General features: G+C 58.0%; 2 protein-coding genes across 16 annotated transcripts in view; one reads left to right on the top strand and one right to left on the bottom strand.

The window, feature by feature from the left end:
- On the bottom strand, positions 1–22008 carry PTH1R (parathyroid hormone 1 receptor). Of its 10 annotated transcripts, none has more exons than XM_034956291.4 (15): positions 21693–22008; positions 20148–20270; positions 9765–9867; positions 7935–8108; positions 5839–5949; positions 5612–5730; positions 5332–5426; positions 4947–5142; positions 4344–4497; positions 2715–2775; positions 2320–2386; positions 1940–2034; positions 1134–1275; positions 1011–1052; positions 1–531 (listed from the first exon to the last, which is right to left on the bottom strand). In XM_034956291.4, exons 2-15 carry the CDS (start codon positions 20220–20222, stop codon positions 145–147), a joined length of 1821 nt encoding a protein of 606 aa, XP_034812182.1. In that variant the 5' UTR covers positions 20223–20270; positions 21693–22008; the 3' UTR covers positions 1–144. The 10 variants fall into 10 exon arrangements, with proteins under 10 accessions (XP_034812182.1, XP_034812181.1, XP_063458355.1 ...); XM_034956290.4 differs by lacking the exon at positions 21693–22008 and adding an exon at positions 21313–21499; XM_063602285.1 differs by lacking the exons at positions 9765–9867; positions 21693–22008 and adding an exon at positions 21313–21507.
- Positions 4969–27898, top strand: part of MYL3 (myosin light chain 3) — a 40958-nt gene continuing 18028 nt past the window's right edge. For 2 of the 6 annotated variants that reach the window (XM_063602292.1, XM_055109798.2), the window contains exons 1-2: positions 21604–21703; positions 23224–23316. The gene's annotated coding sequence lies outside the window, so the exon portion shown is untranslated. Of the gene's footprint in view, positions 5106–21567; positions 21704–23223; positions 23317–27898 lie in introns of those variants that run through there. The other 4 variants (XM_055109800.2, XM_055109795.2, XM_034956297.3 and 1 more) reach the window with 2 other exon arrangements.

The raw sequence follows: 27898 nt of genomic DNA, 5'->3' as shown, positions 1-27898 counted from the left end.
TTCCTTTTCCTTTCTCTCTTTTTTTTTCTTTTTTTCCCTGTTTTTCCTCTTGGCCCCAGCCCTGAGTGGGAAATCATTCAACCACTCATCTTTTGGTCCATCTGTCCATCCACTATGTCAGCAGGTCCAGCCCCCAGCGCCTGGTCACATGACTGTCTCCCACTCTTCCTGTAGCAGGGCAGGTGGCCGCTCAGGCCCAGAGGCCTCCTCGTCCAGGCCTGAGCAGGAGCCGTTGAGGAACCCATCGTCCTTGGGAGCAGCCATGGCAGGTGGTGTGGTCTCGAGGGTCTCCAGGGCTGGGGTCCCTGGCTTGGCATGGCCAGGCAGCTGAGGGTGGCCGTTGGTGGTGGCAGTGGGCAGTAGGCGGGGGCTGAGGGGCAGGCCGAGTCCCACACGGGGGCCGACATTGGTCACACTTGTGTGGGACACCATGGGGCCGTAGCTATAGCTGCTGCTCCCGCTGCGTGCCTTGCGCTTGAAGTCCAGTGCCAGTGTCCAGCGGCTCCAAGATTTCTTGATCTCAGCTTGTACCTTGGGGCAGTAAGGGTGCGGCAGTCAGGTGTGTCTCCCAACCCCAGCGATGCCCCATCCCGGCCCCTGGACACCCAGCACGGAATGAAAATGGGAATAGGTGACTCCTGGGAAACTCCAAGGCCAAGTGAAATCCCATCCTCACAACAGGGTGTTTGGCTACAGGCAGCCGACACACCCAGAATCTACAAGGCTCAAATTGCCCCAAAGGTGGCTGAGTCCTCCAATCTGGGTCACAGATAATTGAACCATGGGGCTGGGAAGACACTTGGCTATGCCAGTGACTGAAGAGTCCCCACATCCTAGCACATCCTGAACCTGCATCATCTGGAAAGACTTCTCTGCTTTCAGAATGTCCTCAGGGGTGTTCTTGGAAGAACAAAGAAATAACGGGGTGGAAGAATGGAGAAATGAGCCTTGAGGAAGCCTCTGGGGTATCTGCCCCACCCTGCCCTATGCCAACACTGTCTCCTGCTTACCTCGCCGTTGCAGAAACAGTATATGATTGCGACAAAAAATCCCTGCGAAGAGGGGTGTCTCGAATCAGGCCTGCCCCCGGAACCCCTCCCACCCTCAGCCAGGCCCGGGCCAGCACTGCGCACCTGGAAGGAGTTGAAGAGCATCTCATAGTGCATCTGGACTTGCCAGAGCGTCCCTGAGACCTCGGTGTATGGTGTGGCCATGAAGACAATGTAGTGGACGCCAAAGAGGGGCATGAGCACCAGCGTGGATTTGAGCAGCTTCCTGGGCCAGCGGGGCAGGTAGGTCAGGGCCAAGCCACTTCTCCTTCAACAAGCATTGTGCCACCCCCACCCTGCCAGCCCCAGGCTCCAGAAGCTCAAAGGGGCCCAGGGCTCCAGTCACCACGGGAGGACAACCCAGTTCACCTGCATGGCTGCTGTCCTGGCTAAGTGCTAATAGGGCCCGTTGGTTCTCAGCGGTGTCCCGGAGTGGACTTCAAATGACAGTCCCCCTGTCCCTGGGCCCTTCGCACCTGTGGAGCCCTCAGCTGGCAAGCACTCCCCTCCACGGTCGAACCTCACTATCCCACAGTCCGCTCCTCAGGTTTCAGCTGAGCTGCGGCCTTCCTGGGGCCACTCACCGCCTACCTGTTCCTCAGACCCCCTGCAACCAACTCTTTGAGGAGAGGTTCAAGTTCGTTGCACACTCACAGACTCCAGCTCTAGTGCAGGGCCTGGTACAAGTGGGCAGGCTGGCTTTGGGGTGCCCTAGGGCCTCCCATCACTGCTGGGCAGGCCAGGTGGGTGAGGACAGCCAGGGAGTCAGATGCTGGGTCCTTTCCCTTGCCCCAGGATCATTCATGGGGCCACTGTCTTTCCTGGGGTACATGGTACCAGGACTCGGGGACCCCTGAGGAGCCAGGGCATGGCAGGCATGGTGGGCTCACCGGTACTGCTGCCGTGTGTCACACCGGCCGGCGTTGGTCTCCCGCAGCTTGGTGGCGAGCACCCGGACGATATTGATGAAGAGGATGAAGTTGAGCTGTGGGAGTGAGGGGGCTGCGTCTGGAGGCTGCACCCTAGTGGGGCGGGGCAAGGCCTGGCAGCCACGGCCATAGGCTCTGCTCTGTCACTGCATCTCTGGGTGGCTCCTTGAGCCCTTGGTTTTCCTTTCTGGGCTGGAGTGTGGATCAGCTGGTCCTCCGGCCTCTGTAGCTCTGACACTGGGGTCCAGGGAAGCCTCCTAGGTCCCTGTCAGGGGCTGGTTCCGGGGGACCCAGGCGCACATCCCACCCACCCCTGTGGCCAGCAGCCCACCCCTGCTCACCACAATGGAGGCCAGGATGGGCACCTGGATGATCCACTTTTTGTTCCCGGAGCTCAAGTCCCAGCACCTGGGGGAGGTTGAGGCATTAGCTCCCATCCCTCCTGTTCCCATCCTAAGACTGCCCACGGAGGCCCAGATTTGGTCTGGTCTGACATTAGCTGTTGAGGACACAGGGCAGGGGTGTTGGGTGTGGCCAGGCCTGAGGCCTCCCTCACAGGCCTCTTTGGAAGTAGCCTCCTGTGACCCTGAGGGTGCTCCTGGCTTGAGGCTGGACTGAGAACTCCTGAGGCTGGGCCGTTTGAGGCCAGGGTACAGGAGGCCCTCTCACATGCTTCCTGGAAGAAAAGGGACCCAGGGGTGCTTCTTGCCTGGGCCCCTTCTCCACCTGGACCTACCCGGTGTTGGCCAGGGTAGCTCTGACACTGACCCACACAGCCACGAAGACAGCGGGCAGACCTGCGGGCACAGAGGGGGACAGTGTGCAGGACTGTGGCTGCTGTCCACAAGGTCATTCCCCCCTCATCCTCGATGACCCCCAGCTTACCCCACCATTGCCCTGAACCCCTGACACTGGGCACTTGGTCCACTTGGTGACAGAGCCACACTCTGCCATGTGGTGCCCTAACAGCTTCCCCTTGGGGCTCCAGCCCTCAAAACCCAGCTCAGCCTCTGCCCCCATCTTGGCTCCATGTCATATGCACATATATGGGGTACAAGGTATAATATAATAATAAGGTATCACTAACTGATCCATGCCCTGTCCATTGCCTCTGCAGAGGGCACTGCTTTGGACTTGCAGCTCCCATGGGGAGACAGCCTATTTTCCGCATTTTTTTTTGCCCCAGCACAGCACCCCCCACAACCTGGTTTGAAAGGTCCTAGCCCTCGTGGATGAGACTGGATGGGGTGAGAGGTTTTGTCCCAAGCAGAGGCCACAGGGAGACCTCGGTGTGTCAGTATGTCCTGGCCTGCGCCAGCTCAGGGGGCACATGGTATATTTGGGTGAGCTGTGCCTCTGGGAAGGGAGCCCCAGGTCCTCCCCGACCACACACCACCAACTTGACTCTAGGCCTGGTACACCCTTGGAGGGATAGGGTATGACCTGGCTTTAGGGTAAGAAAAAGAGCTGTGACATTCCTGTGCCCCAGGATTCTATGCACTCCCAATCTGCATGTCGCCAGTCCACTAGGACACCTCCTAGCCCCAGAGCCTGCATCTGTTCCTGGGACTGGGCCCAGGTCTCCCCAACTCTGGGGCTTGTCATGGTGAGGTCAGGGTCAGGATGTATGTCGAGGGGCAGGGAGGCGGTGGCTGTTGACCTGTGGGCCTCTGGGTGCTGAGTGCGGAGAGGGCTCCAGCCACCCGGCCCACCCCTCTGCAGTCTGGCCAGTTGTCCCGGAGCCCAGCCAAGCTCTGCAGCTGCCAACAATAATGGACAATTATCGGTAACTGGATCCCAGAGCCTGTGGGGGGCTGGGAGGAGTGCGCAGCTCCAGCAACCCATTCTGCAGAGGTGCTGTGAAGCTCAGGTGATGCTGAGGTGCTGGGCCCACGGCTCTGGGCCATGGACCCCGCAGGCCTGCTGAGGCTGGCAATGGTGTGGGCAGCCCCGCGCCCCATCCCAGCAAGGGGACTGGTGGGGTAATAGATGCTGGCCTAGTCCATGGGTCTCAGGGTAGAGGGAGGGTCCTGGATCCCAATTCCAGCCCCAGGCTGACCTCTGACCCAGTATCCTACTCTGATCCTGAGCTGAATCTTGGCCTGATGGTTCCTCCTTTCCCTCTCCTGGGCCGAGCCTCAATTCAGGTGAATCTAACCTCAGGTGAACCTGATCTCTGGCCAAGCCCTGCTGTTCCCTGAGCCTGGAATAGGGTCAGGATCACAGAAGGGTGGCAGGCCTCTCTCCTGCTGTTCCACTTGGGGCGGGATGTGCTGTGTGGGCGCCTCCCCCCAGGGGCTGCCCTCTCCCTGTCACCCACGGTCCCACCCCTGCTGGCACCTCACTACCCGCTGTGCCCGCGTACCCCAGCCGAAGACCGTGAAGCCCCACAGGTACTTCTTCTCTGAGAAGAAGGCCATGAAGATGAGGCTGTGCAGGTACAGCCCCTCCACCAGAATCCAGTAGTAGTTGGTGGCCAGGAAGTAAAGGAAGAAGGTCACAGCCACCCTGCAGCCCGCCTAAGAGACCAGCTGGTGTTAGTCAGAGGGCAGGGCCTGCCTCCGGGAAGTCAGGGCTGGGCTGGGGGGCTGGGGCGGCAGGAGAGGACAAGTGGTGCCGGCCAAACAGGCCAGGAAGGGGCAGGCTTCGTTTGGGGGGCTCTCTCAGGGGGATGCGGTGTCAGGGGCAGGAGGCAAAGTGAAGAGGTAGAGTGGCTAGAGGGTACTGGGTTGCGGTAGGAGCCTTGATGGCAGCGCGGGGCGTGTGGGACACTCGGAGCCCTTGGCAGCAGGGTCGGCGGCAGAGCTGAGGGTTGCGAGGGACCCTATAAGACGGGTTTGAGTGGCTGAAGCCAGTGGCGCTGGCAGGAGGCGGGCAGAGCGAGGGCCGGGCTGGAGGGGGGCGGGGCGGGGCCCCACGAGGCCAGTGGCGGCACCGGGAGCGGGCGGGCGGGCAGAGGGGTACTCACGTAGCCGGCAGCGGCGGTGGCAGGCGGCGGGGGCGCCTGGGCGATGGCGCGCAGCTCCTCCTCGGTGAGGCGCTCAGCCTCATCAAGCGTGGCGCCAGAGTAGAGCACCGCGTCCTTGACGAAGATGCTCACGGCGCGCAGCATGAAGGACAGGAACAGGTGCATGTGGATGTAGTTGCGCGTGCAGTGCAGCCGCCTGCGGGGCGCGCGACATGACCGTGGGTGGGGGCACGGGGACGCGCGGTGGGTGGACAGGAAGCTGGGTTGTGCGCCGTAGGTAGGGACACCCGCCGGGGGTGATGGGTGCAGGGAGGGGGTCGCATCAGACCTCGGCCACCGCCCCCCCTCCACCATGTCCCGCCGCCTCTCGCCCCGCCCCGCCCACCTAAAGTAGGCCAGGATGAGCACAGCTACGGTGAGGGACGCCAGGGACACGGAGTAGCCCACGGTGTAAATCATGCCCAGGCGGTCAAACACCTCCTGTGCGGGGCGGGGGGAGACACAGTCAGAGCCCTGGGACCCAGGGAGAGCATCAGGGTAAGAGCAAGAGGCCAGGGTAAGGTTGCTGGAGGAGTCAAGGTCAGGAGTCAGGGCTGGGTCAGGGGTCACCCGTGGGGTGGGAGTGAATTTATCCCGGTCAGGTTGGGGAGGAGAAAGGCTCGCACCCGTTCACGAGTCTCATTGGTGAGAAATTTGACACACTCGCTGTAGTTGGCCCACGTCCTGTTGTGCCCAGGCACCAGCTCCCAGCTGCCATTGTGGTCACAGCGTCGGTAGGCATGGCCTGCAGGTCCATGGGAGGTCAGGGCCGGCAGGGAGGTCTCGAGGCACTGAACACCTAGCTCCAAGTCTCAGCCTCCTTGTAATCCCCACCCCTTCCAGCAGGCCTCACCTTTGTGATTGAAGTCATAAATGTAGTCCGGACAGGGCACAGCCACCACCTCACCTGGTGCCCCCAGCGGCCAGCACAGGATGTGGTCCCATTCCGGCAGACAGGGGCGCCCTGTGCCCAGAGACAGACAGGGTAGGGGATACCAAGGGAGAGTCAAGGCCATGATTAGTGACCCAGAAGGATGAATACATCTGTGGTTTGTTTTTTTTTGTTTTTGCTTTGTTTTTTTTTTTTGAGACGGAGTTTCGCTCTTGTTGCTCAGGCTGGAGGGCAATGGCGTGATCTCAGCTCACTGCAACCTCCGCCTCCCAGGTTCAAGCGATTCTCCTGCCTCAGCCTCCCGAGTAGCTGGGATTACAGGCATGCGCCACCATGCCTGGCTAATTTTGTATTTTTAGTAGAGATGGGGTTTCTCCATGTTGGTCAGGCTGGTCTCAAACTCCTGACCTCAGGTGATCTGCCTGCCTCGGCCTCCCAAAGTGCTGGGATTACAGGCATGAGCCACTGCACCCGGCCCATCAGTGGTTGTTGGTTCCTGCAGGGACAGGTGTGCCCCAAGCAGGAAAATTCAGGCTTTGGAGCACTCTGGAGAAAATGTATTTCTGTGGGCTGTACCCACCTCATAGAATTTACTATGGCCTCTGCGATACAGGTACTGGCACTGGCCCCATTTTCCAGATGGGCTGACAGAGGCCAAGAGAGGTAGGCAACTTGCTGAGGTCATACAACACAGGGCCCTGTCCTCTTCAAGTGCTCAGCCCCAGGCCAGGCCTCTCGCCTTTCTCTCTGCTCTTGGAACCACCTTCCAGGTGTCTCTGAAGAAGGGCAAGTACCCAGACTAACTCTCCCTCAGCTGGGAGGCTCCCTGTGTGCCCCTTCCCCTGGGATCATGAACAGGAGGCAGGAGGTCTGGTTTCTAGTGCCAGCTGGACTCCAAGGAGCTGCTGACCTCATGCAGGTGTCCCAAGTCTTTCTATTTCCATTTCCTCATTGGGAAGTTGGGATTAACCACATTGGCCCATGCTTCTACCACCACTCAATGCCTGCCCTGAGTACCTGCTGTGAGACTCCCACGGCCACTGCTGGGGGAGATCGATTCCCCAAATCTAAGTGCTAATGGTGGGATTCAAAGTAGGGTGACATCCCACTTTGGAGCCCCAGCCTCACTGCAGGGAGGCTAAGTGACCTTGGAGGGTCCCCAGCCTCTGGATCTTCCACATTCCACTCCCAGCTTGCAGCCCCCTTCTCTCCCTCTGTAGGGCTCCAACCACAGGACTCTCCAGCCACCCTGGAAGGCTGCCTTGATGGCTGGACCCGCCCTGGCTTGGTGAAAGGCTCTCTGTCCTGGGCGCCATATTCCCAGCCCCACCCAGCCAGGCCCACAATTCCCTCTGGTCCCCAGGGAGCCACAGGGTGACCACAGCCTCCCAGATGTGGCCCATCTGGAATCTGCTGCCCACCCGGCCGGCTGAAACCGGCCCTGTGGCCAAAGCCTGGGCTCTGTCTGCCTTTCCTCATCTGCTTCCCTCCCTTCTCTTCTCCCCTCCTTGTCCCACTGCCTCTGGCCCCACCCTCTGCCACTGCCCTCCTCTCCTTCTCTATTTCTGTGGCCCTATCCACTATGTGTCCCCATGTACCTCCTCTGACACACTGAGCCCAGACTTCAGTGTGTGCCTCCTGGTCCCCTCTATCTCTGTGACTGTCTCTCCCTGCCTCTGTTGATCTCTGTCTCCATGCCTCTCCCCGTCTTTCTCTGTCACTATCTGTCTGTCTTTGTGTATCTCTCCCTGCCTCTCTGTCCCCCAGGGTTCTCTGTCATCTCTCTTTCTCTCCATGGGTGGGACCGTAGCCCTGGGTCCACTCTTGGTGTGGTGCTGGAGAGTTCTCTGTTCATCTCTTTCTGAGGCCTGAGCCATCTAGCTCCCCTTCCTTCCCACTACACTCTGTCTTCTCCCAGCCCCTTGCCTGGGGATGTGGCTGCAGCCTTTTACTTTCTATAAGAGCCAAGAAGCATGAGCTCACATCAGAGAGACAGTGCAATGGGGGTGGGTGGATCCAAGCCCATGCCAGCTGGATGCATGGAAGCAGAGACGTACCTCGGTACCTGCTGCCAGTGGGTGCCTCCTTGTCCTCCTCAGACTCAGGGTAGAGCTTCCCAGATGCCTTATCTTTCCTGGGCTTCCCTGATGTGGACGCAGATGTCCATCCCTTGTCTGATTCCATTATGTTGGCTGGAGAAACCAGGGTGGTAATGATGGCTGTCAGCTGAGCTACAACAGGAGACCCAGGGTACTCTTTGGCCTCAGACTCCCCCTTTGTACAATGGGGGGGTTGTCTCCTGCCCTGCTGACACCTAGGCTGTTGGGAGATCTGAGACGATGGGTGAGGAGGTGTTTAACAAAGTGTAAAGTGCTTGCCAGGTGAAGTAATAAGAGGAGGTGGAGATTGTCCCCCAGGGTTGGAATGGGAGTGCAGGATCAGCTAGTGGGGTGAGCACTAAACTGGGCAAGACAGAGCAGAGGTGGTATCCTCCCACCCAGGAGTCAGGAGTGGGTGGGGGCCAAGGCCACGCAGCAGTGAAGGCCCCACCAGGGGGCGCACGGTGAAAGCAGACAGAGTGGGTGATGTCAATGGACAGGTTACATAGCTAGAATTAAGTCTGGCCTGAGTGCTGTGCAGGTAAAGAAGCTGGTGGTGAGAAGACAAGAGCAAGGTGGTACAGTCAAGAGTGGACAGAGAAGACCACCCCATCCCCTGCCCTGGATCCTCAAGTATGTGGTTCACAGCTTCCACAGTGGCCGTTGAGATGCCTAATCTGAGATGGAGCCTGGCCTCTCTTCTCATTGGAGAGATGCTGGACGTTTTTATTTTTGAGACAAGGTCTCCCTCTATCGCCCAGCCTGGAGTGCAGTGACATGATCACAAATTACTGCAGCCTCAAATTCCTGTGCTCAAGTGATCCTCCCACCTTAGCCTCCCCTATAGCTGGGACTACAGATGTGCACCACCATACCTCGCTAATTTTTAATTTTTTTTTTTAGAGATGGGGTCTCACTGTGTTGCCCAGGCTGGAGAGGTCTTTCTTCCTAGCCACAAAGTCTTCCTCATTTTCTGACTTGTATTCCTTCAGCCACCGCCCAAGCTAGGCCCCCCTGGTCCTCACATGTCGGGTCTGTGGCAATGATGGGAAGCTGAGTCCAAGCAGCCTGGACTGGGATGAGAATGACTGTGCTCATTTTCCTGCCTCCACCCTCGGGCCTCAGTGTGGGGATGTGGGTAGCAGGGTGGGGTATAGTAGGAAGCGAGAGGCTCCATGGTGGATGATGAGGGGCAAAGAGAGGCTCCTCCAGGCTTTCACAATTAAGAAGAGGGGCTGGGTTCAGGACCCAGAGTGAGTGGGCCCATCTGACCCCCCAGATCTCGATGTGACTGGGAGCCACTGTTGGGGCTGGCATCGGTGGGGCTGTGACTGCAGAGACCATGTGAGTCTCTGTGAGTGTGAGCAAAATCTGTGTGCCACAGAGTGTGTTTGTCATTGTGTGCTTGTGTTCTGGGCGATCACCAGCCTCAACCCCTGCAGAACCCTAAGGGCTTGTCAGGGGAGGAAGCGGCTCCTCTCCTTCAGTCAGTTGGGGTCTGGGCCTCTTCGGTTGATGAGATTAACCCGACAGCTATCAGTCTGAGTGCTGGTGGTGGGCAACACAGGGACCTGAGCTCGAGACTTAGGACAAGCCATGGATGCCCGAGCCTGCTGACTCCACTCTTGCACCACGCACCCCACTTCGGTTCTCACTTTGGCCTGGCCCCCTTTACCTAAGTCCGCCCCCACAGAGAGCCTTCACCTGGCTCTGTATCCTGGGTCCCGCCCTTGACTGGCCCCTCCCTCACCTGACCTCATCCCCAGACCCTCTTCCTTTGACCCCCACCTGGCCTCTGCAGGACCTCCTTGAGCCGTTTTTCGCACTGGGCCTGAGCACGGTGCAGCAGGAAGATCTGTTCCTCTTTAGTCATGACGTCATCTGCATCCACCTGCCAAGCCGAAGGTCAGACCACAGGCAGGACTTTCCGGCACAGCAGCAGGTCCCAGAGACATCCCAATTTCCCAGAGGGACTACCCCCTTTCAAAAGGCCCTGACTCTAGAGGGAAGGTGGGATTTCCCCTGCATGTGGGGAATCTGCTCTATGGAGCTCACACCTTACAGATGGGAAGCTGTGGCTCTGAGGGGTAGGGCCTGCCTGATCGAAGGGAAAAAGCAGGGGCTCTCTCCTGCCTGCCCGCCAGTAACCCTGTAGGCTGCAGTCACTGATATTCTCTGTCCAGTCCTTTCCCCAGGGGTACATGGGACTGGAATGGAATGTCCCAGGATGGATCCACACAGGATCCTGGCTGCCTGCTGGGGACATGAGTCGGGGGCAGGGGGTGGATAAGGAGTGGTGAACTGTGGGGAGACAAACCCAGCCTGGAGTCCTTCAAGTCCTGGCACCCTGGGGGGCCTTGGGAGTCACCAATTTCCATCTTGGCCCAGCTCCCCAGTCAATGCTGTCCCCAGTGAACGGTGAGTGCCTCAATGCCTCCCCTCCTTACAATCTCAAGAGAGAGAAAGAGAGGATGGAGGAACTGTTGGCATGCGGCCTGGGTTGGGCTGGGCACTCTGGTGCTGGCTGGGGGTGGGAGTCCCTCTCATTCCACTGCTTATTTGGGAGCTCCCTCCATCCAGACTCGGAGTTCTGATGACACTCAGGCCCTCACTCCTGCTGTTCTCTGCCTGGAATGTCCTTTCCCTTCCCTCCAACCTGCACACCCTGGGCCCTGGCTGCCACCCACCGGGACTCACTGGCCTCATTATAAGAAAGGAAATGAAATATCATGCGGGTGGAGGCTCACCCTGAGCAGGTGGCTGCTGAGGGGTCTCAGCCTCTGTCCTCTGACTTGGGAGCAGCTTGGTGTGCCTAGCCCAGCCATTCCCGTGAATGTGACCCGCAGAGGTTAAGGCGGTCTCTGAAACCTCCCCAGGGCGGGGCTGTGAAGCCCTCAGCCCCATCCCTCTTAATTCAGGGTCGTGTTTCCTCAGACCCCTGGGCAGGGGTATGTCCCCTGAGACGACCCCCTCCATCCCTCCCCCAGAAGGCTACGTCTCCTCAGCTCCGGGGCAGAGCCGCATCCTTCAGACGCGCCAAGGCGGGGCCGGGGCCCTGCAGTCCGAGCGTGGCTGTGCAGGGCGGGAGGACCCAGAGGAGGCAGGGGAGGAAGAAGGCGGGTCGGGCATGGGGCGGGCACCGGCGGGAGGGGCGGGCAGGCCGGGTCAGAGAGCCTGGCTGCAGGGAGAAGTTAATTGACCGCGTCTCTTGGCGGCAGCAGCGAGGGCTTCCAGGGCCAAGGAGTCTCCAATTGGCTCGGCCGGCCTTGGGTTCTGCTGGTTCCACTTAGCGGAGCCGCGTGCGCGTCCCTGTGCGTGCGCGCGCGAGTGGCGGCGCATCCTCGAGTGGCCGGCGCGTGCACTTGTGTGTGCCCGTCCGTGCGCGTTCTCACATGGAGACTGTCCAGCGTGTCAGTGTGGGACGCGAGCCGGACGTGTTTGTGAGCATGCACGTGCACATGTATTTCTGGGCATAGGGCGGCGTGTGTGCGTCTATGAGTGAGGCGGCAGCTCCTTAGCCTTTGCGTCTGTGGGTGGCCCGTGCTTCTGGTGTCTCTGCGGGCTGAGGTGGACCCTGAGATCTCCGCTGGTACTATGGACCCTAGGAAGGGCTGGAGCAGATCCTCACGTGCTGGCGGCTGGCCTAAGCTCCTCTATCCTAGTCTCTTTGCTTCCCCAGCTATGGCTGAGCTGGCTGGGGCAGAGGTAGACACAGAATGATGGGATGGCTTAAGGGAGGACAAGTTGGACTTGCCAGGATCCAGGGGCCTCCAAGACTAACCTGAAGCTCTCCCTGTGCCTCTGACATGGGGGATCCATGCTGGTGAGGGGGCTGATCCCTGTCCAGCTCACTCCATTTACAGCACCCATTAACTACCATTTCCATCGTTGCTGCTAGTACCTCCATCAATAACCATCATTACTGTCACTAACACCAACACCAGCATCACCAGTCCCTCCCAGTACTACCACCACCACCACTGGCATCACCGTTACCACCATGAGCACTACTGTAACCATCAATATAACCACCATCACCACCATCTGCACCATCACAACTGGTACATCACCAGCACCAGCACCACTGCCACCACCTCCAGCATCACCAAGGCAACATTAGCACCATCAGCAATACTGCCACCTGCCCAACAACTACCATTTACACTGCCTTTGCCATCTTGTTGTCTTACCCCCTCCCCACTATCCTTCTTCTTCTGCCACCTCCACCCCTCTCAAGACAAACCCATTGTGCTGTATTTTCTCCAGCTGATGGAGAGCTCTGGAGTGACTGACGGAGGCTCCCACACATCCCTAGAGACTTGCTGACTCCCTGGGCCTCCCAACAGACAGACCAGCCTACTGATATGACTGGGGGTCACCCCTGATGGCCTAGACTGCAGGCAGGCAGTCATGGGTTGAAAACTGAGTGGCCATTTGGCAGCCTGACCACCGAAAGCTGACCAACACACCCCTCACTGGCTCAAGGAATTGGCTCAGCCTCTACCTCCAGCTGTTGGCTTCACCTTCTCCATGGCCAGGAGGAGGCACACCCCTTTTTCTGGAGTTGGGATGTTCAGGAGAGGGAAAGATATGTGCTTCCAGCACGCATGACTCCCACACTCCTTCATTCATCCATAGGGGTGGTGGCCCCACCTCTGGCCTCCCTGAACTTTAGGACCTATTTATCTGTTAGCACAGCCATTGCAACAAGAATAACTCATGTTAAAGTTAAGGAAGCACTTTCCCAAGAAGAGGAGGACAACCCCACACCAAGTGCGCTACCCCTCCAAACGTTAGCTCACAGCTCCATGCCTGGAATGCCCCCACTCCTGTTCACTCCTCCCTCCAGCTGTGCCCTCCTCTTCAAGGAGATTCTGCCACCAGCCCCACAATGTGAATCCCACCTCCACCCTTGACTAGCTTCGTGTCTGAGAAAGTTGCTTAACCCGTGTGCCTCAGTTTTCCTGTAAAATCAGGGTAATAATAGGGCTGTTGTTGGCCCGGCACGGTGGCTAACACCAGTAATCCCAGCACTTTGGGAGGCCAAACCAGGTGGATCACCTGAGGTCAGGAGTTCGAGACCAGCCTGACCAACATGGAGAAACCTTGTCTCTACTGAAAAATACAAAATTAGCTGGGTGTGGTGGTGCGCCTGTAATCCCAGCTACTCGGGAGGCCGAGGCAGCAGAATCGCTCAAACCTGGGAGCGGAGGTTCCAGTGAGCCAAGATCGCGCCATTGCACTCCAGCCTGGGCAACAAGAGCGAAACTCCATCTCAAAAAAAAAAAAAAAAAAAAAAAAAAAAAAGCTGCTGTGAAGATTAAATGAAGTACTTCACAACAAGCCTGTGCAGGGGTGAAGCTCAGGAAAAGCTGGTTGCTATTGTTGATACTGTGAGCAGCAGCAGCAGCAGCAAGTCACATCCCCGCCATGTGCACCCCTGCTGCCTGGTGACATGGGTGCTCCCAGCCAGGCCAGGGACCCAAGGTGGCTGGGGGAGATTATCTGGGTAGATGGCTGAGTCCAGCAGGTGACAGTGAGGGGCAGATGGGAGATGGGGCCCCAGGGTGGACTGGGGGCAGGGACTATAGGAGGACCTGCTAGATAAGGTGTTCCTGGCAAGCTTTTGGGATGGAAGAGTATCCCAATGGCTCCTTGCATTTCTGGATCCACTCTGGACTTACATTAGGATTCAAGGTTACTGCCAGAGGCCCCAAGCTTGAGCTTAGGAGGAAAAAGGACCCCCTCCTCTGCCTCTGCCCTGACTGAGGAAGCCTTATCTCCTGGGGATGAAGGGGAAATGCTGACAGCTGTAACTCTTCTCAGCCTGGCATGCCCCATCTGCTACTCCCTTCTCCCCACCCCTCCAACCCTCTCTCCCTTGAGGAGTTCCTGTCTTCTTGGCTCAGCGCCAGGGTGCAGAGGACTCAGGCTTGCGTCCCCTTAGATCCAGCGGATCTGCAGATCTTGGGTCTCAGGGGTGAGGATTGAGGGACTGGGGCTGGGCTGTGGCCAGGGGTCACTTAGTCCATACCCACCACTTACAGGCCACCCAGCCCTGCACCAGCTGTCCCATATCCCCCCAACACTCCTCCTATGGTCCTGATTAGGGCTGACTTGACTCCCCCAACCCAGCCATCATGGTGCTTGGCTTCAATACCCTCCACTGTAGCACATCCTCCCCATGGTCAGCAAGGAGCTTTAAAACCCATGCCTCCTGCAACTTCTACCACATCCCCATTTTACAGACAGGGACACTGAGGCCAAGAGTCACAGAAAGAGGAGGGCCAGGGATGGAGCTAAGATCTGCTTGACACTGAAGCAGCAGCCTTGGAAGAAGGGAAAGAGAGGAGGAAGTGCCCAGCCACACGGGTACCCTGGCACCAGCGACAGTATCATCTTTCCATAATCCTGGATTTTAGCTGCTACATTAAGCAAGTCTCCCTTTGCAGATCCCCTAAGGCAGCCTCCCCGAAGCCGATTTAGGAGCAGAGGTGGGTAGACATAGAGGTGCCGGTGATGCCGGTGATGGCGGCTTGTCCCCAGCTGTAACTGGGTAGAGGACAGTTGGGCTCTGGTGTTGGCAACCAGGCCATTGATGCCTCCAGCACAGCCAGAAGGAGAAAACCCTGGCTAACAGGAGACCCCTTCGTGACCTCCTGGCCTTCCTACAGCCCTCCTCCAGGTTCTACTACTGGGACCCATGCTGGCACCCCTGGATGTCTCCCGTGCCAGCTGGCTGGGACTGCTCCCCCACCCCTGCTGCCCTCTCTCTGTCCGGCTGGCCTGAGCAGGCTCCTCGTCCTGCCCCGCCACCACTGACAAGTGCTGACTTTTCCTCCCCTTCGCCAGGCCTTCCTGAACAGGCTGCCTGTGTTTGGGGCTGGGAGGGGCTGGGGGGGAAGAGGCACTGTGACGCCTCTCATCCTGGCCAGCCAGCGTGGCCGCCTTCGGGGCAGGCAGTGGGATGCAGCCTGGGATAGCGGAGTTGGCTGCTACGACCTGGTGGATCTTCATAAGCAGGCCCTACTTGGGCTGAGGAATCAAGGCCCAGAAGAACAGTATGGCCTAATCTAAGCCATCGCCTGCTCAGCAGAATGGGATCCCACTAGGTCTCACCTCGGGCATAAGACTGGCCCCAGAGTTGGGGCTTTTAAGGGCTTGAAGGTCTCTGATGTTTCTGCAAACCTGAGCAAAACTTTGCGCCCTTCTCCCAGTCACACCGTATTTTGCAGACAATTTCAGAGGTCTGCAAAACCCTCGCCCCACCTTTTCTTTTTCCTGAGGACTCTCCTTCTGAAATAGCTGCCTTCCTGATGTGGTGGCTGGACCAGGGAGTGTCCCCAGAAGGCCCACAACAGGAATCTGAGGGAGGCTACTTGACGCCTCATTAAAACATTCTGAAGAAAACCCCAGTTCCTGGGAGGGCTCGGCACCCCTCCTGCTGCTCTGTCCATAAGCCGTAAGCCGTTTCAAGAGCTGAGGTGAATGTGTTTAAGGGCAGGTGATATAAAAAGCTTCAACAAATCAATTCGAAAAAGACAAATAACCCATAGAATGATGGTTAATGGCCCCGAGCAAGCTCTCACTGTAAAGCCCAGAAGTCACTGGTAATCAGCAAATTAAAATGACAAGAGACACCATTTTCACCTATCCAAGCAAAGGTGAAACACAAAGAATCCTCTTAACATCCTATGAGACAGTGGGCGTGGGCAGAGAGGCCCTCCTGGTTGGTCTTGGTGTTGTATAAGTATAAAGCAGCACAAGCTTTTTAGAGGGCAATTTAGCCATGCTATTAAAATAAAAAATATGTATATTCTCAGGCCCAGCAATGACAAAATCTAGAAATATCCTACTAGGAAATAGTCACATGGGGACACTAGAGGGCATTTCAAGGAGCTTCCCTGCCACCATCTGGAATCACGCACATATAGACACACACACAAATTATGCAGAAACGATCTAAATGTACATTCCTATGGACTACTTAATGAGTCCCGGGTTTTGGAATACTATGCAGCATTTAAAAATATAGATTCATATTTACTGAAATGAAGATCTCTAAGACACACCTTTACGTCAAAATATGTATGTGGCAGAGCCCTATCTAGAAATCGATGCCATTTATTTAAAAACAACCAGACAAATAGAAAATGACAAAATTATCTACTTGATATGTACACAAAGAGGTACCATTTGGAAACACACAGAAAGAGGAAGGAGAACGCCCCTCTACCCAAACTGCTAAAAATGGTTTTCCCTAGAAGGGAACTGGGGCTTGGGAGTGATCAAGGAGGGCTTCTGTTTAATTTTTATTGATTGACTCTCTCTCTTTTTTTTTTTTTTCAGAGACAGGGGCTCACTCTGTCACCCAGGCTGGAGTGAAGTGGCATGATCGTAGCTCATTGCAGCCTTGAACTTCTGGGCTCAAGCAATTCTCCCTCCTCAGCCTCTCAAGTATCTGGGATTACAGACTTGTTTGACTCTTTTATAAGAACATATTCATATATCAGTTGTGAAGTTAAAAATTAACAAAATAACAGAAGGATTTAATTTTTTTTTTTTTCTTTTTTACAGAGCCTCTGTCGCCCAGGGTGGAGTGCAGCAGCGTGATCTCGGTTGACTGCAACCTCTGCCTCCTGGGTTCAAGCGATTCTCCTGCCTCAGCCTTCCAATAAGCTGGGATTACAGGCACGTACCACCACGCGTGGCTAATTTTTGTATTCTTAGTAGAGATGGGGGTTTCACCATGTTGGCCAGGCTGGTCTCGAACTCCTGGCCTCAGGTGATCTGCCCGGCCTCCCAAAGTGTTAGGATTACAGGTGTGAGCCACTGCACCCGGCCATGATTTAATTTTTAAAAAAGAAAAAAGAAAGAGAAAACCCAGAGTGAGACATGAGGATCTCCTGCCAGCAGCAGATCTCGTGCTGCTTTTGAGGAAGGAATTCAGTGCAAAGGTCTAAAGATCTGGGTTCAAATCCTGCTGTGCCACAGACTCACTGTGTGACTCTCAGGGCCCTTTAGCGTAGAAATCACTGGGTGAATGGATGAAATAAGAAAACAATCTGTGACAGTTTCTAGCTCAGAATCTGGGGACAGCCACTGTTCTGTACATGTTGGCTTCTTCCTGTCTTTAAAAGCAAGCAACCGGCCGGGCGTGGTGACTCACGCCTGTAATCCAGCACTTTGGGAGGCCGAGGCGGGCGGATCACGAGGTCAGGAGATCGAGACCATCCTGGCTAACACGGTGAAACTCCATCTCTACTAAAAATACAAAAAATTAGCTGGGCGTGGTGGCGGGCGCCTGTAATCCCAGCTACTGAGGAGGCTGAGGCAGGAGAATGGCGTGAACCTGGGAGGCGGAGCTTGCAGTGAGCCGAGATCGCACTACTGCACTCCAGCCTGGGTGACAGAGTGAGACTCTGTCTCAAGAAAAAAAGAAAGCAAGCAACATGGCCAAGCTGCCCCTGGAGCAGGCTGGAAAAGGTCCCACACACTCCCAGCCTGTGAGTCCACACCACAGTCTCTTGTGAGTCCTACCCAGTGGTCACATCTTCACACTCAAGGCCTGCCCCATGCTGAGCTCCAGCTTCTCTTGTTGCAGTTTCTCCTCCACATGTGTACATGCTGGGGGGGTCCTTAGGAGGACGCATCCTCAAGGACAAGAGTGCCCCTTTGCCTCCTACTCACAATCTGTGGGTCTATCACTTCCTCCAAACTCCACCCCGCCCCAGACTCCAGGCTCCCAGGTAACTGTTTCCTGTACAGCAGACGATGGACCAGCTGAGTCTGGCCACAACCAGTGTCCTCCAGATGGAATGCTCTTTGGCCCCCCAAATGTGAGGTCGCTGGACATGTGAGCCTGGTCTTGGGACCAGCTGGGCAGGTAGCATACAGGTTTGGTGACCGGCCATGAGATAAGGTTGGTGGGCTTGAGGGGCATAGGTGCAGATCTAAAGGGGGGCAGTAGCCCTTTGGGCTCAGGAGAGGGAGCTGGCAGGCTGCCAGCTTCTTGCTGGCCCCAGATGAGTCCAGGGGGCCCATAGGATATTGGATGGGTGAGTAGGCTGCCCCCGCCCTTCAGTCCCAATCTTCTGGCCCCGAAGCCAGGGAGTGTCCAGTGAACTCACATGCCCCAACAAGGTCCTGGGCAGACTGAGCACTGGCATCTGTCCTTCTACTCTCAGACATGGGCCAGGGCAAAGCCAGGAAGATTCTCTGCATATATCTCAGCTTCCCTGGAGAGCAGTGGGGCTCTGGGTACCCATACTTCACACACACATAGAGGCACAGGGCTTGGCATGAGATAAATAATGGTCATTGTGGTTGTGTGATTCGGGCCAGTTAAAAATGGGGACAATAACCTTCCTCTGAGGGTGGTTGGGAGGATTAGACTAGCTAATGTACGTGAATTGCTTAGAACAATGGCAAGTAGAAAGCCCTACAGAAGCATTTATGAAATACACATAAGAAAACAACAGGCCCGGGTGCACAGGCGCTCACAAAGGCACACACAAACACACACAACTGCGCCTCCAAGTCATGCACCACAGCTTCAGACACGTGAACTCACACAGGGACTCAGACACTCACAATCACACAGACCCAGATGAACACCATGCCCAGAGTCCCACAGAACCCTGCTCTGACACATAGACTTACTCTCAGGAGACCCACACCCATCACCCTGTCTACCCCTCAGGCCGTCACACACCAAACTCCGGGGGTGGGGTTGGTGGTAGTTCTATCCCCTGGCATTCGTCAGTACTTGGAGTGTCTCTGCAGAGGGTGTTGAGCTCCTCTGAACCTCAGTTTCCCCATCCACAAGGCCTTGTATGGGGCTGTCTTTGGTGGGGAGCCTTTGCTGGGGCCAGAATTGTGAGGGTGTAGGCACAGGTAAGTGGGAAGTGCTGAGGACCTCAGAGGAAGGGAGAGCCTCTGATGATGGGATTCTCAGGCAGATGTTTCTTCCAGGCCCTCTCTTTTACAGATGGGGCAACTGAGGCACGGAGAAGGACAGCCCAGGCTTACACAGGCATCATGCAAAGGTGGAGGAATCCCAGGCTCATTGGAACTGCCTGGAGCTCTGCCCTGTGTAGGGAGCTGCTGCTGGTCAGGAGGAGGAGGCTGCCTGACTGCCCTGCTCTCTAGCAGGCAGATACCCCCACTGGGGAGCAGGGAGAAGAGGCTTTGAAGTTAGGCGCACAGGCAGACAGCCTCCCCAGGAACGGGCTCGTCCCAGGGGATGGGGTTGCTGTGGAATAGGACTGAGGGGCTGGGACAGCCCCCTTCCCAGAAAGTGGGCCCCAGACCCTGGCCCAGGAGGAGGAGGTGCTGCCCACTCTGTGTCTCCAGCTTTCTGCCTTTGCCTGTCTCCCTATTTTTCTTTGCTGTTCTTAGTCTGTCCACCCCTCCAGCTGGGGGGATCTCTCCTCCCCACCCGGCTTTGTCTCTGTCTCTCCTCTCCCTCTAGCCTTCCCTAGCATTCTGCTTTTAGGTCACTCTCAGGGAGTGACAGTCTTTCCAGGGGTCTCCTCACTTCCCCACAGGATATGCTGTGCTTCTCCTACAGGGGTGCACTGTGAGGTCAGTCTCCTTCAGGGAACTCCATCCCTTCTCCATGCCACACCACACCCACCTCCTTGGGGAAACAGCTTCTACCCTGGGTGAAGCCAGACGTGTGCATGTGTGTGTGTGAGGGCTGGAGGGGGCCCCTAAATCCTACCCCCTGCCTGGATGATTCTGACCTCAGACCTACATTCCCTGTGTCCGGGACTGCAACAAAACTTGCAGAAAACAGAGGTCCCCAAAGCAAAGTCTGTGGGAGTACGCAGCAGGGCCAAAGCCCAGCCTTCTGTTGGGTCACACTGTCATCTTCCAGGGAGAAACAGCCATGGTGCTCACAGAAGCAGAGGATGGTGAAAACTCAACCACAAATTGCCAGATTTGGGACCCCAAACGAGGCTTCAGAAATAGGGAGGCTTCGGGCAGCTGGAACCCACAGTCCAGACATCCCAGAGACAGCAGGCACCCAGGATCCTGGATCAGAGGGGACTCTCACCCAAAGTTCGAACTACTGGGGGAACTCAAGACTGCGTGCCTTAGACCTATCCCGCGGACCCTAGGGTAAGCCCGCAGCCTGTCCCGGAGTGTTGGCGGCGGGGGACTCACCAGCGCGTACGCGGAGCTGAGCACGGGGCAGCAGAGCAGGAGCGCCAGGCCGGGTGCGATCCGGGCGGTCCCCATCGCCACCGCCTAGGGCCGCGTCCCTCGGGGCAGCCGCCGCCGCCGGCCCTGGTGGTGGTAGGGGGTGCAGAGCTGCGTCAGGCTGGCCGCCCCGCCCACGCCCCGGCCTAGGGGACCCCGGCGTCCCGGCGGCCCGAGGCCCCGGGGCCCGGCGCGGGGCCCATGCGCTGAGGGCGAGCGAGCGAGCGAGCGAGCGAGCAGCGCAAAGGAGGGAGGGAGGGAGGGACAGGAGGGAGGGAGGGAGAGCCGGAGGCCGGGCGGGCGGCGGGCGGGGGGCGGGCGCCGAGCGCTGCGGAGCGGCCCGTCTGCCTCGGAGCGGAGAAATCACATCCATATGGCCGGGCCCCCCGCCCCCGGCCCGCCCCCCGCCCCCCTCCCGCGCCGCCTTTTCTTTCTTTCTTTCTTTTTTTTTCTTTTGGGGAAATGGGAGCTGTGGCTTCGCCCCACGCCCAGTGGGGGGAGGGGGCGGGGGAGGGGTCGGGGTCGCGGTCTGCGGGGGGCGCGCAGGACTGTTATTTTTAGCTCCGCGGCTTTCGGCGTAGGGAGTCAGGGCCGGGCAGGGGGCGCGTTCTGAGCCGCGCGGGGCGTGCAGTTAGGGGATGCGATCCCAACTTTGCAGCCACACTGAGCCCTTAGGTGTTCCGGCCGCCAGCCCCCGGCCGTTCGGCCTCCTGAGATCCCAGACCCTCGGCAGCCGCCTCCCGCACCCCTTCCCCATCCTTGGCCAGAGCCCCGCTTGCGCCTGTGCGGCTCGGGCGCGCAGCGGCCCCGACGCTCTGTCGGTCTGCCTGTCTGTCAGTCCGTCTCTAGCTCCCCCGGCCTTGGCCTCAGTTCTTCCAGCGGCCCCAAGCTCCGTTTCGGTCACTCCCTCGCTCCCTCCCTCCCCCTTTTCTCTCTACGAAAACATTTGCAAGTTTCCAAAAAAGCCACCGAGCCGAGCGGCGCGGGGCTGGCGACTCCCCCGGGTTCCGAGGAGGCGCCGCCGACTGACACCGAGACAGAGCAGCCTGGCTGCTCCGGCCAGGCCCAGAGTCGCTCCTTCCCGACTCCGGCCACTTCCCCTCGGCGCGGGTCCCCAGCCCCGACTTACTCCGAGCGCGCCGCCGCGGCCCCCGCCCTGCCATGGATGTCGGGGCCCCCCCGACAGCCTCCCTAAGCCAGCGCCCCGTCCGCGGCCCCGGGGGGACTTCATGGAGCTCTCGGGATACCCCCCGCTGGCCGGCCTGGCCTCCAGCGACCCCCGCCCGGCCGCCGCTCGGAGCCACCGCCCGCCGCGCGCATCCCTCGCCTCGGCGTCTGCCGCTCCCCTTCCCCCCGGCCGGGCGCCTCTTCCCTCCCCCGCGCCCTCCCGGGCCTCTCCCGCCCCCACCCCCTCCGCAGCCGGCGACGCGGGAGTGTGGAGAGGCCGAGAGGAGCCTTCCGCCCCCCGCCCCGGGACATTGCGCTAGAGGCCGAGGCCCGGGGTCTTACGGCGGCGGGATGTGAGTGCTGGGGAGACGGGGCGGGGGCAGCTGTAACATCGAGACCCGAGCAGGGAACCCGGGACGCCGCCGCCGCTTCATTCTCTTCTGGAAAGCACGGGCTTTTTAATTTTTTTTCCCTTGATCATCCGGCCCCCGCTGGCGAATAGAGACCCTGAGCCGAGAAGCGAGCCCTCTTTCATCATGGGCGAATCCCCTGAGGAGGCTGCCTGGTACCCCCGCGCGCCCCCGGCCGCGACGCTGTCAGTCCACTGGGCTCCCGTTCGGGCCGGGTCGGGGTCCCTGGGGAGGCCGCTCGGCTGCCAGCCCCGAGCCCGGCTTGGCTGCTGCCGCCCTCCCCCACGTCCAGCCCCACCCTCGCCTCGTCCCCTGCCCTCAGTCCCATCCCAGGCCTGTCGTTCCTCTCGGCCCTAGGCCAGCCCCGACCCCCGCCCAGGTCTGCAGCCACACATCCCGCTCCCTCCCTGCCCAGCGTCTCTTCGGGTCCGGGTCTCCGAGTCTCGACCCATTCAGCTGCTGGCCGGGCCTCTCCGGCTTGCCCAGCCCCAACCCCGGAGGCTCGAGGCTGCCAGACCTGGGGCTCAATCCAGACACCCACTCTCAGGCTTCACCTCCCTCCCCCGTTCCCACCCCCACTCCCAAAAGCTATCGGCCGGCTCGGACCGGGCCGCCTGGGACCCTCGACTTAGGGGAAGGCAAGGAGGAGTCCGCGGGGGTTGGGGCTGAACGGGGCGGGATTTCTGTGTTTGGCTGGGGAGGGCATGCTGGAGCTCTAAGAGGAGGGGCCCTTCGACCCCAAACCTACCACCTCCCGGTACCAAGTGGGGAAACTGAGGCAGAGGGAGGGGCTGGGGATGCCTGGAGCGGAGGGCTTTAAGGATCGCGGAGGAAGCGAATGCATGAGGCCCTGGGAAATGAGTCTGGGCTAAGCAACAGCCTGTGCTTGCCCGCTTACCAGTTGTGTGTCCTGGACACTACCACTCTTCGGCTGTCTGGACCTCAGTTTCCTCATCTGCAAAATGGAGAGGTTGGCCAGCTGATTCAAGGGCAATGTTAACTTTACTGTTTAGTTTCCACGAGGGTGGGCATCCTGGCCCATGGGCTCCAGGGGCTCTCAAGACTCAGCCTGTGGATATTGAGCTCCTCAGAGCCTGCAAACCTGCCCTCCAACCCTCAGTGCAAATCTGTCAAGCCCAAGTCCTAAGGCCTAGGATCCAGCTGCAGCCACCCTTCTGCTGGCTCAAGCCCATCCAGCTTCCAGACTGCACTCCCAGGTGCATTCCCCATGTATTTCTTCTTCTGCTGCTACTTTCTTCTTCTTTCTTCTTCTTCTTTCTTCTCCTTCTCCTTCTTCTTCTTCTTCTTCAAGACAAAGTCTCACTTTGTCACCCAGGCTGGAGTCCAGTGGCATGATCTCTGCTCACTGCAACCTCCGCTTCCCAGGCTCAAGTGATTCTCCCAAGTAGCTGGGACTACAGGTGTGTACCACCAACCTGGCTAATTTTTGCTTTTCTTGGTAGAGACTGGGTTTCACCATGTTGACCAGGCTGGTCATGAACCCCTGACCTCAAGTGATCCACCTGCCTCAGCCTCCCAAAGTGCTGGGATTACAGGTATGAACCACCAGCCTTGGCCCTCCCCATGCATTTCTATGGCTGCCTCCCTTCTCTGTGCCCACTGCCCTCATTTCTTTTTCTGGTGTTCAAGGGCTGTGCTATTTGAGACAGTTTCCTCCAAAAATGACTCTCCCTAACAGGAACTGTCTGCTAGACTCCTGGTCTTCTTCACACATCCACTCTCCTGCCTTTGTCCTTGCTGCTTCCTCTGCCAGGATCATACTCCTCTGCCTGGTGTAAAGGACACTCCCCTCCCTCCTTGTGTGCCCACATCCTCCGTTACTGGGGAGGGAGGTTGTGATTTCAGGGCTGCCTCCTATGGTATGTAGCCTCCTTGGGACGGAGGCCCAGGTGCCAGAATGGGCACCTAAAGAACACTTGTGGTTCTTCAGTGTTATATTTTAATGGTCTCAGCTTTATTATGCCTCTGTTTCTTTTCTTTTTTGAGACAGGGCTGTTGGCCAGGTTGGAGTGCAGTGGTGCGATCTCGGCTGACTGCAACCTCCACCTCCCAGGTTCAAGCAATTCTCTGGCCTCAGCCTCCTGAGTAGCTGGCATTATATTTGTGCACCACCATGCCTGGCTAATTTTTGCATTTGTAGTGGAGATGGGGTTTCTCTATGTTGGCCAGGCTGGTTTCAAACTCCTGGCCTCAAGTGATCCTGCCTCGGCCTCCCAAAGTGTTGAGATTACAAGCGTGAGCCACCACACGCAGCATTTTTTTTTTCCCCCAGACAGGGTCTTGCTGTGTCGCCCAGGCTGGAGTGCAGTGGCACGGTCATGGCTCACAGCAGCCTTGACCTCCTGGGCTCAAGCAATCCTCTCACCTCAGCCTCTCATGTAGCTGGCACCACAGGCATGAGCTACCACACCTGGGTAATTAAAAAATTTTTTTTTGTAGAGACGAGGTCTCACTTTGTTGCCTAGACTGGTCTCCAACTCTTGGGCTCAAGCAGTCCTCCTGCCTCGGCCTCTCAAAGTGCTGGGATTACAGGCATGAACCACCGCACCCGGCCTATGCCTCTGTTTCTAAGTGTCTCTAAGTTTTATGGTTCTGTGACCACTGATCTTCCACCCTGCTTTCCCCCTTGGTGATGAGAAAAGAACATTAATGGAGGGATTGGAAGGACTGAGAGATAAAACTAGAGGCTGAGGGGAGGAGTTCTTTTCAGATCTGACACCAGGGAAAACTTGAGATTTGGAAACATACTACTTGTACTTGGGAGGATGAGGGTGGGCTGTGGAGAGGGCTGCAGAGAGGAATCTGATGGGTGCTGGGTCCCTTAAGGGCATTCCTCCTGCCATAACTCATGTGCCTCACCCCAGAGTCCCCTGCTGGACATTCCACAGCTGTGGGTGGGGCCACAGATCATCTCTCTCACCCTCAGGCCTCTGGTTAAAGTGCTACCATGAGGGTGGGGGTGTCACACATTAACTGGTAGCACCCAAGCACCTGGCAGAGTCAGCTTGCCCTTTTTGACAAGCACGCCCCAGGGGCTCAGAATCAGTTTCTGGTTAGTGTCAGGTCAGTGTTAGTTTCAATGGGGTTTGAAAAGGCCTGGCTGGGGGTGGGGAGTAGGAGTGAGTCCCTGTCTCTAATCCCCAGGCTGGGGCCTAGGAGGAGGAGCCAGGGTGGTCACTGGATCTCAGAACTGCAGTAGGGGCCAGACTCTGGCCCCACCCCTGCTGGTGTGGCAGCCCCAGGCTGACAGGCCTCTGCTGCAGCCATCCCACTGTGAGTAGGGCTCTGGCCAAGGTCCACAGACCCTGGGGCCAGGGTGGGCATCAGACACCAACAAGCAAGGCAAGAGGCTCAGCTCTCTGAGCAATGCAGCCTGGCTTTCCTCCCTCAGAAAACCCCTTGGCCAGACCAGGGGTTCTCTGGGACTAATGGCTCACATCTATTTCTGAGTCCTTATATTTCCCCAGTGCTTCATCCCAACACTAGCCCCAAAGTCAGGCTGCATCCAAGCTTAGCCCTGATCCCAGACTGAGCTCTATCTCCATGATGAGCCCCAACCTCAGGCTGAGTTCTTATCCCAGTCTGATTTCTAGCCCCTGGCTGAACTCTGACCCCAGGTTGTGCCTCCACCCAGCCCTCAACCCCAGACCTCTCTCGGCTTCTAGGCCCCTCTGGAAACTTTTTGAGGCAAGAGCCCAGTAGGGGAGGGGATGGCCAGGCCATAAGTGAAGCGAGGTGCCACTTTTACAGCCATTTCGGCTGCTCATAAACACCCCCTGACACCCGGCTGAGTCGCTGGAGGCTCCCATGGCAGCTGGCTGGGCAGCCCCCTTCCCTTGCAGCAGAAGCATGGCTGCCTGGCTTTCTTGCCTCTCAGGAAGGTGAAGGGAGGGGCGATGGGGGCACCTGGGGCCAGCAGGCTCTGTCCCAACCAGGGAGCACTCCTAAGGCTCCCAAGGAGCTAGAGGTATGGGCTTTCTGTCCCTGCTGGCCTCATGGTTACAAGCCCCCTGCTGTCATAACACCAGGTCCACAGATGTGTCTCCATGCGGGCATGTCTTGTCTGCCCCATAGCACGGCCCAGGTATTTAGACACTCACCCCCGGGGAAACCACAGACTTGGGCCTCCCAGCTGTGCTCAGGCCCCTAGGCTCCCCTGGCCCCCACTCACCTGCAGCCCACGGGCCTTCCAAGTCGGGCCTAAAGCTGCAGAGCAGACTCAAGTTGGCCACGGGGAGGCCATGGATAGTCCCTGAGCAGCTTCTGTGGCTCAGGCCTAAGCAAGGATAGTGCTGCTGGGGACAAGAAAAGACCTGAGTCAGAGCTTCCACTTGAAAAGAAAATTAATTATTTTTTACCAAGCCCTACACTGGCCCAGGACTTTGTCCCAGGCTCCTAGTCAGGAGTAGGAGGCAACAGAGGCAGATCCAAGTGTGCCGGTGTTCAGATGCCCAGGGCTGGGCCCTCCCCTCAGCACCCATGGGTCTGCCTGCCAGGTAACTGGGCCCACTCAGGCTGCCAGACATGTGTGTGTGCCTCAATAGTCCTCTCCTTGCCCTGCCATGCCTCTCTCTTAGTCTCTGTGTCCCTGTCTGACCCTCTGGTCCTTTCCACATCTCAGGAATATCAGGCTGCCACGAGGTATGAACACAGCCCCTACTAGTGACTTCACTCAAGTTTAAGGCACCCAGAGAAATCAGAGGGGGGCTGGAGGTGGTTCTTGCCTGTGTCACAGGCAGGAAAACTGAGGCCCAAGAAAGCCTGATCTGCCAGCACTGGGTACCCAGTGGCTCCTAGACGGAAGAGATGGAGGGGGCCGTCATTCCACTCCAGCCCGTGTCCTGACCCCTACAGCCCCACAGCCACCTCATATCTGACTCCTTGCCCACTGGAATGTGGGCTCCTGGTGAGGAGTCAGCCAGGAAGCCCTCTCTATCTGCCTCCCAGGCCCTTCCAGGCCCAGGATCTGCTTAAGCTGTCACAGGTCTCAAAGGCAGGGGGCTGTGGACAGGATGACTTCTCTCTGTGGGTCTGTAGAACGAGCTGTGTTCAGAACCAGGGCTGGTTGCTCAGGATGAAGATGTGGGCAGACAGGGAGGCAGAGACCCTGCAAGATCCCAGAAACCTCACCCCCAGGCCCTGTGACCCGGCTGGAGGCTGCCCTTCTGCCTGAGCCCAGTCTGAGCTGGTTTGTGTCTGGAAGTCCTAGGCTCAGCCTGATGAGGTATAATGATTCACGTGGCAGCTGCCACTCAGCACATTCCAGCTGTAGCCCCCAGTGCCCTGCATGTGAGGCAGCTGGCCCCAACCACCCCCAGCCATTGGGCACATTCCTAGGGCCCCCCTCCCTGGGTCTTCCAGGCTCCTGGGGAGGGTACCACTCATTAGAGTTTCCAAAGTACTTTTTGTTTCACAAGTTAGTCAGGGAGGCAGGCTCGGTGATACCTGGCCTCCAGGTGGAGGAAACGGGACCAAAGAGCAGAATGGACTGGCCAGGGGACATAGCGAAACTATGACAAACAGCACTTATGGGACTCCTGCCCCAGCTACTCTGAAGTGCACTGCTCCAAGGGGTATCCCGGGACACGTAGGCTATTCTGTGACCAGGCCAGCGGAGGTCAGTGGGCAGTTGTGCCCAAAGGAGGGAGAGTTCCCCTGTGCTCTGTCAAGCCTCCCTGTTGCCCTGGCTCTTGACTGCCAGAGCCTCTACCTCCCCTGAGTCCACATGCACTGCCCTACCCTGCCCACAGGCCCCATCCTCACTGGCCAGGGAAGCAGGAGGCTGGGGCCTTTTCTGCTTTGACCTGTGGATCCCTGAGCCAGACGCCTTCCTGCTCATGGCCTCAGTTTCCTGATCTGTTGTTAACAGTTGGGCAGTTTCAGGCTCAAAGGGGATCTGTAAAGTGCCCAGGCACTTGGGTCTTGGATGCAAGCAGACCTGGGAGTCTGAAAACCTGAAGGCCTTTCTCCCCTCAAGCCTTGGGCCTGCCAGTTTGCGTTCTTCCTGTGGGCCCCCGCCCAGGGCTCTGGGGGGCAAGTCTGGCCCTCAGCTCCGGGGACAGGAAGTTGTATTTTGGTCCTGGGTTCTGGGGAAGAGGTAGGGGGAGAATGGCAGCT

This window comes from Pan paniscus, chromosome 2 (genome assembly GCF_029289425.2).
Source record: "Pan paniscus chromosome 2, NHGRI_mPanPan1-v2.0_pri, whole genome shotgun sequence".
Taxonomy (NCBI): domain Eukaryota; kingdom Metazoa; phylum Chordata; class Mammalia; order Primates; family Hominidae; genus Pan; species Pan paniscus.
The sequence above is the reverse complement of the archived record's forward strand: the minus strand, read 5'-3'. Positions and strand labels throughout refer to the sequence as shown.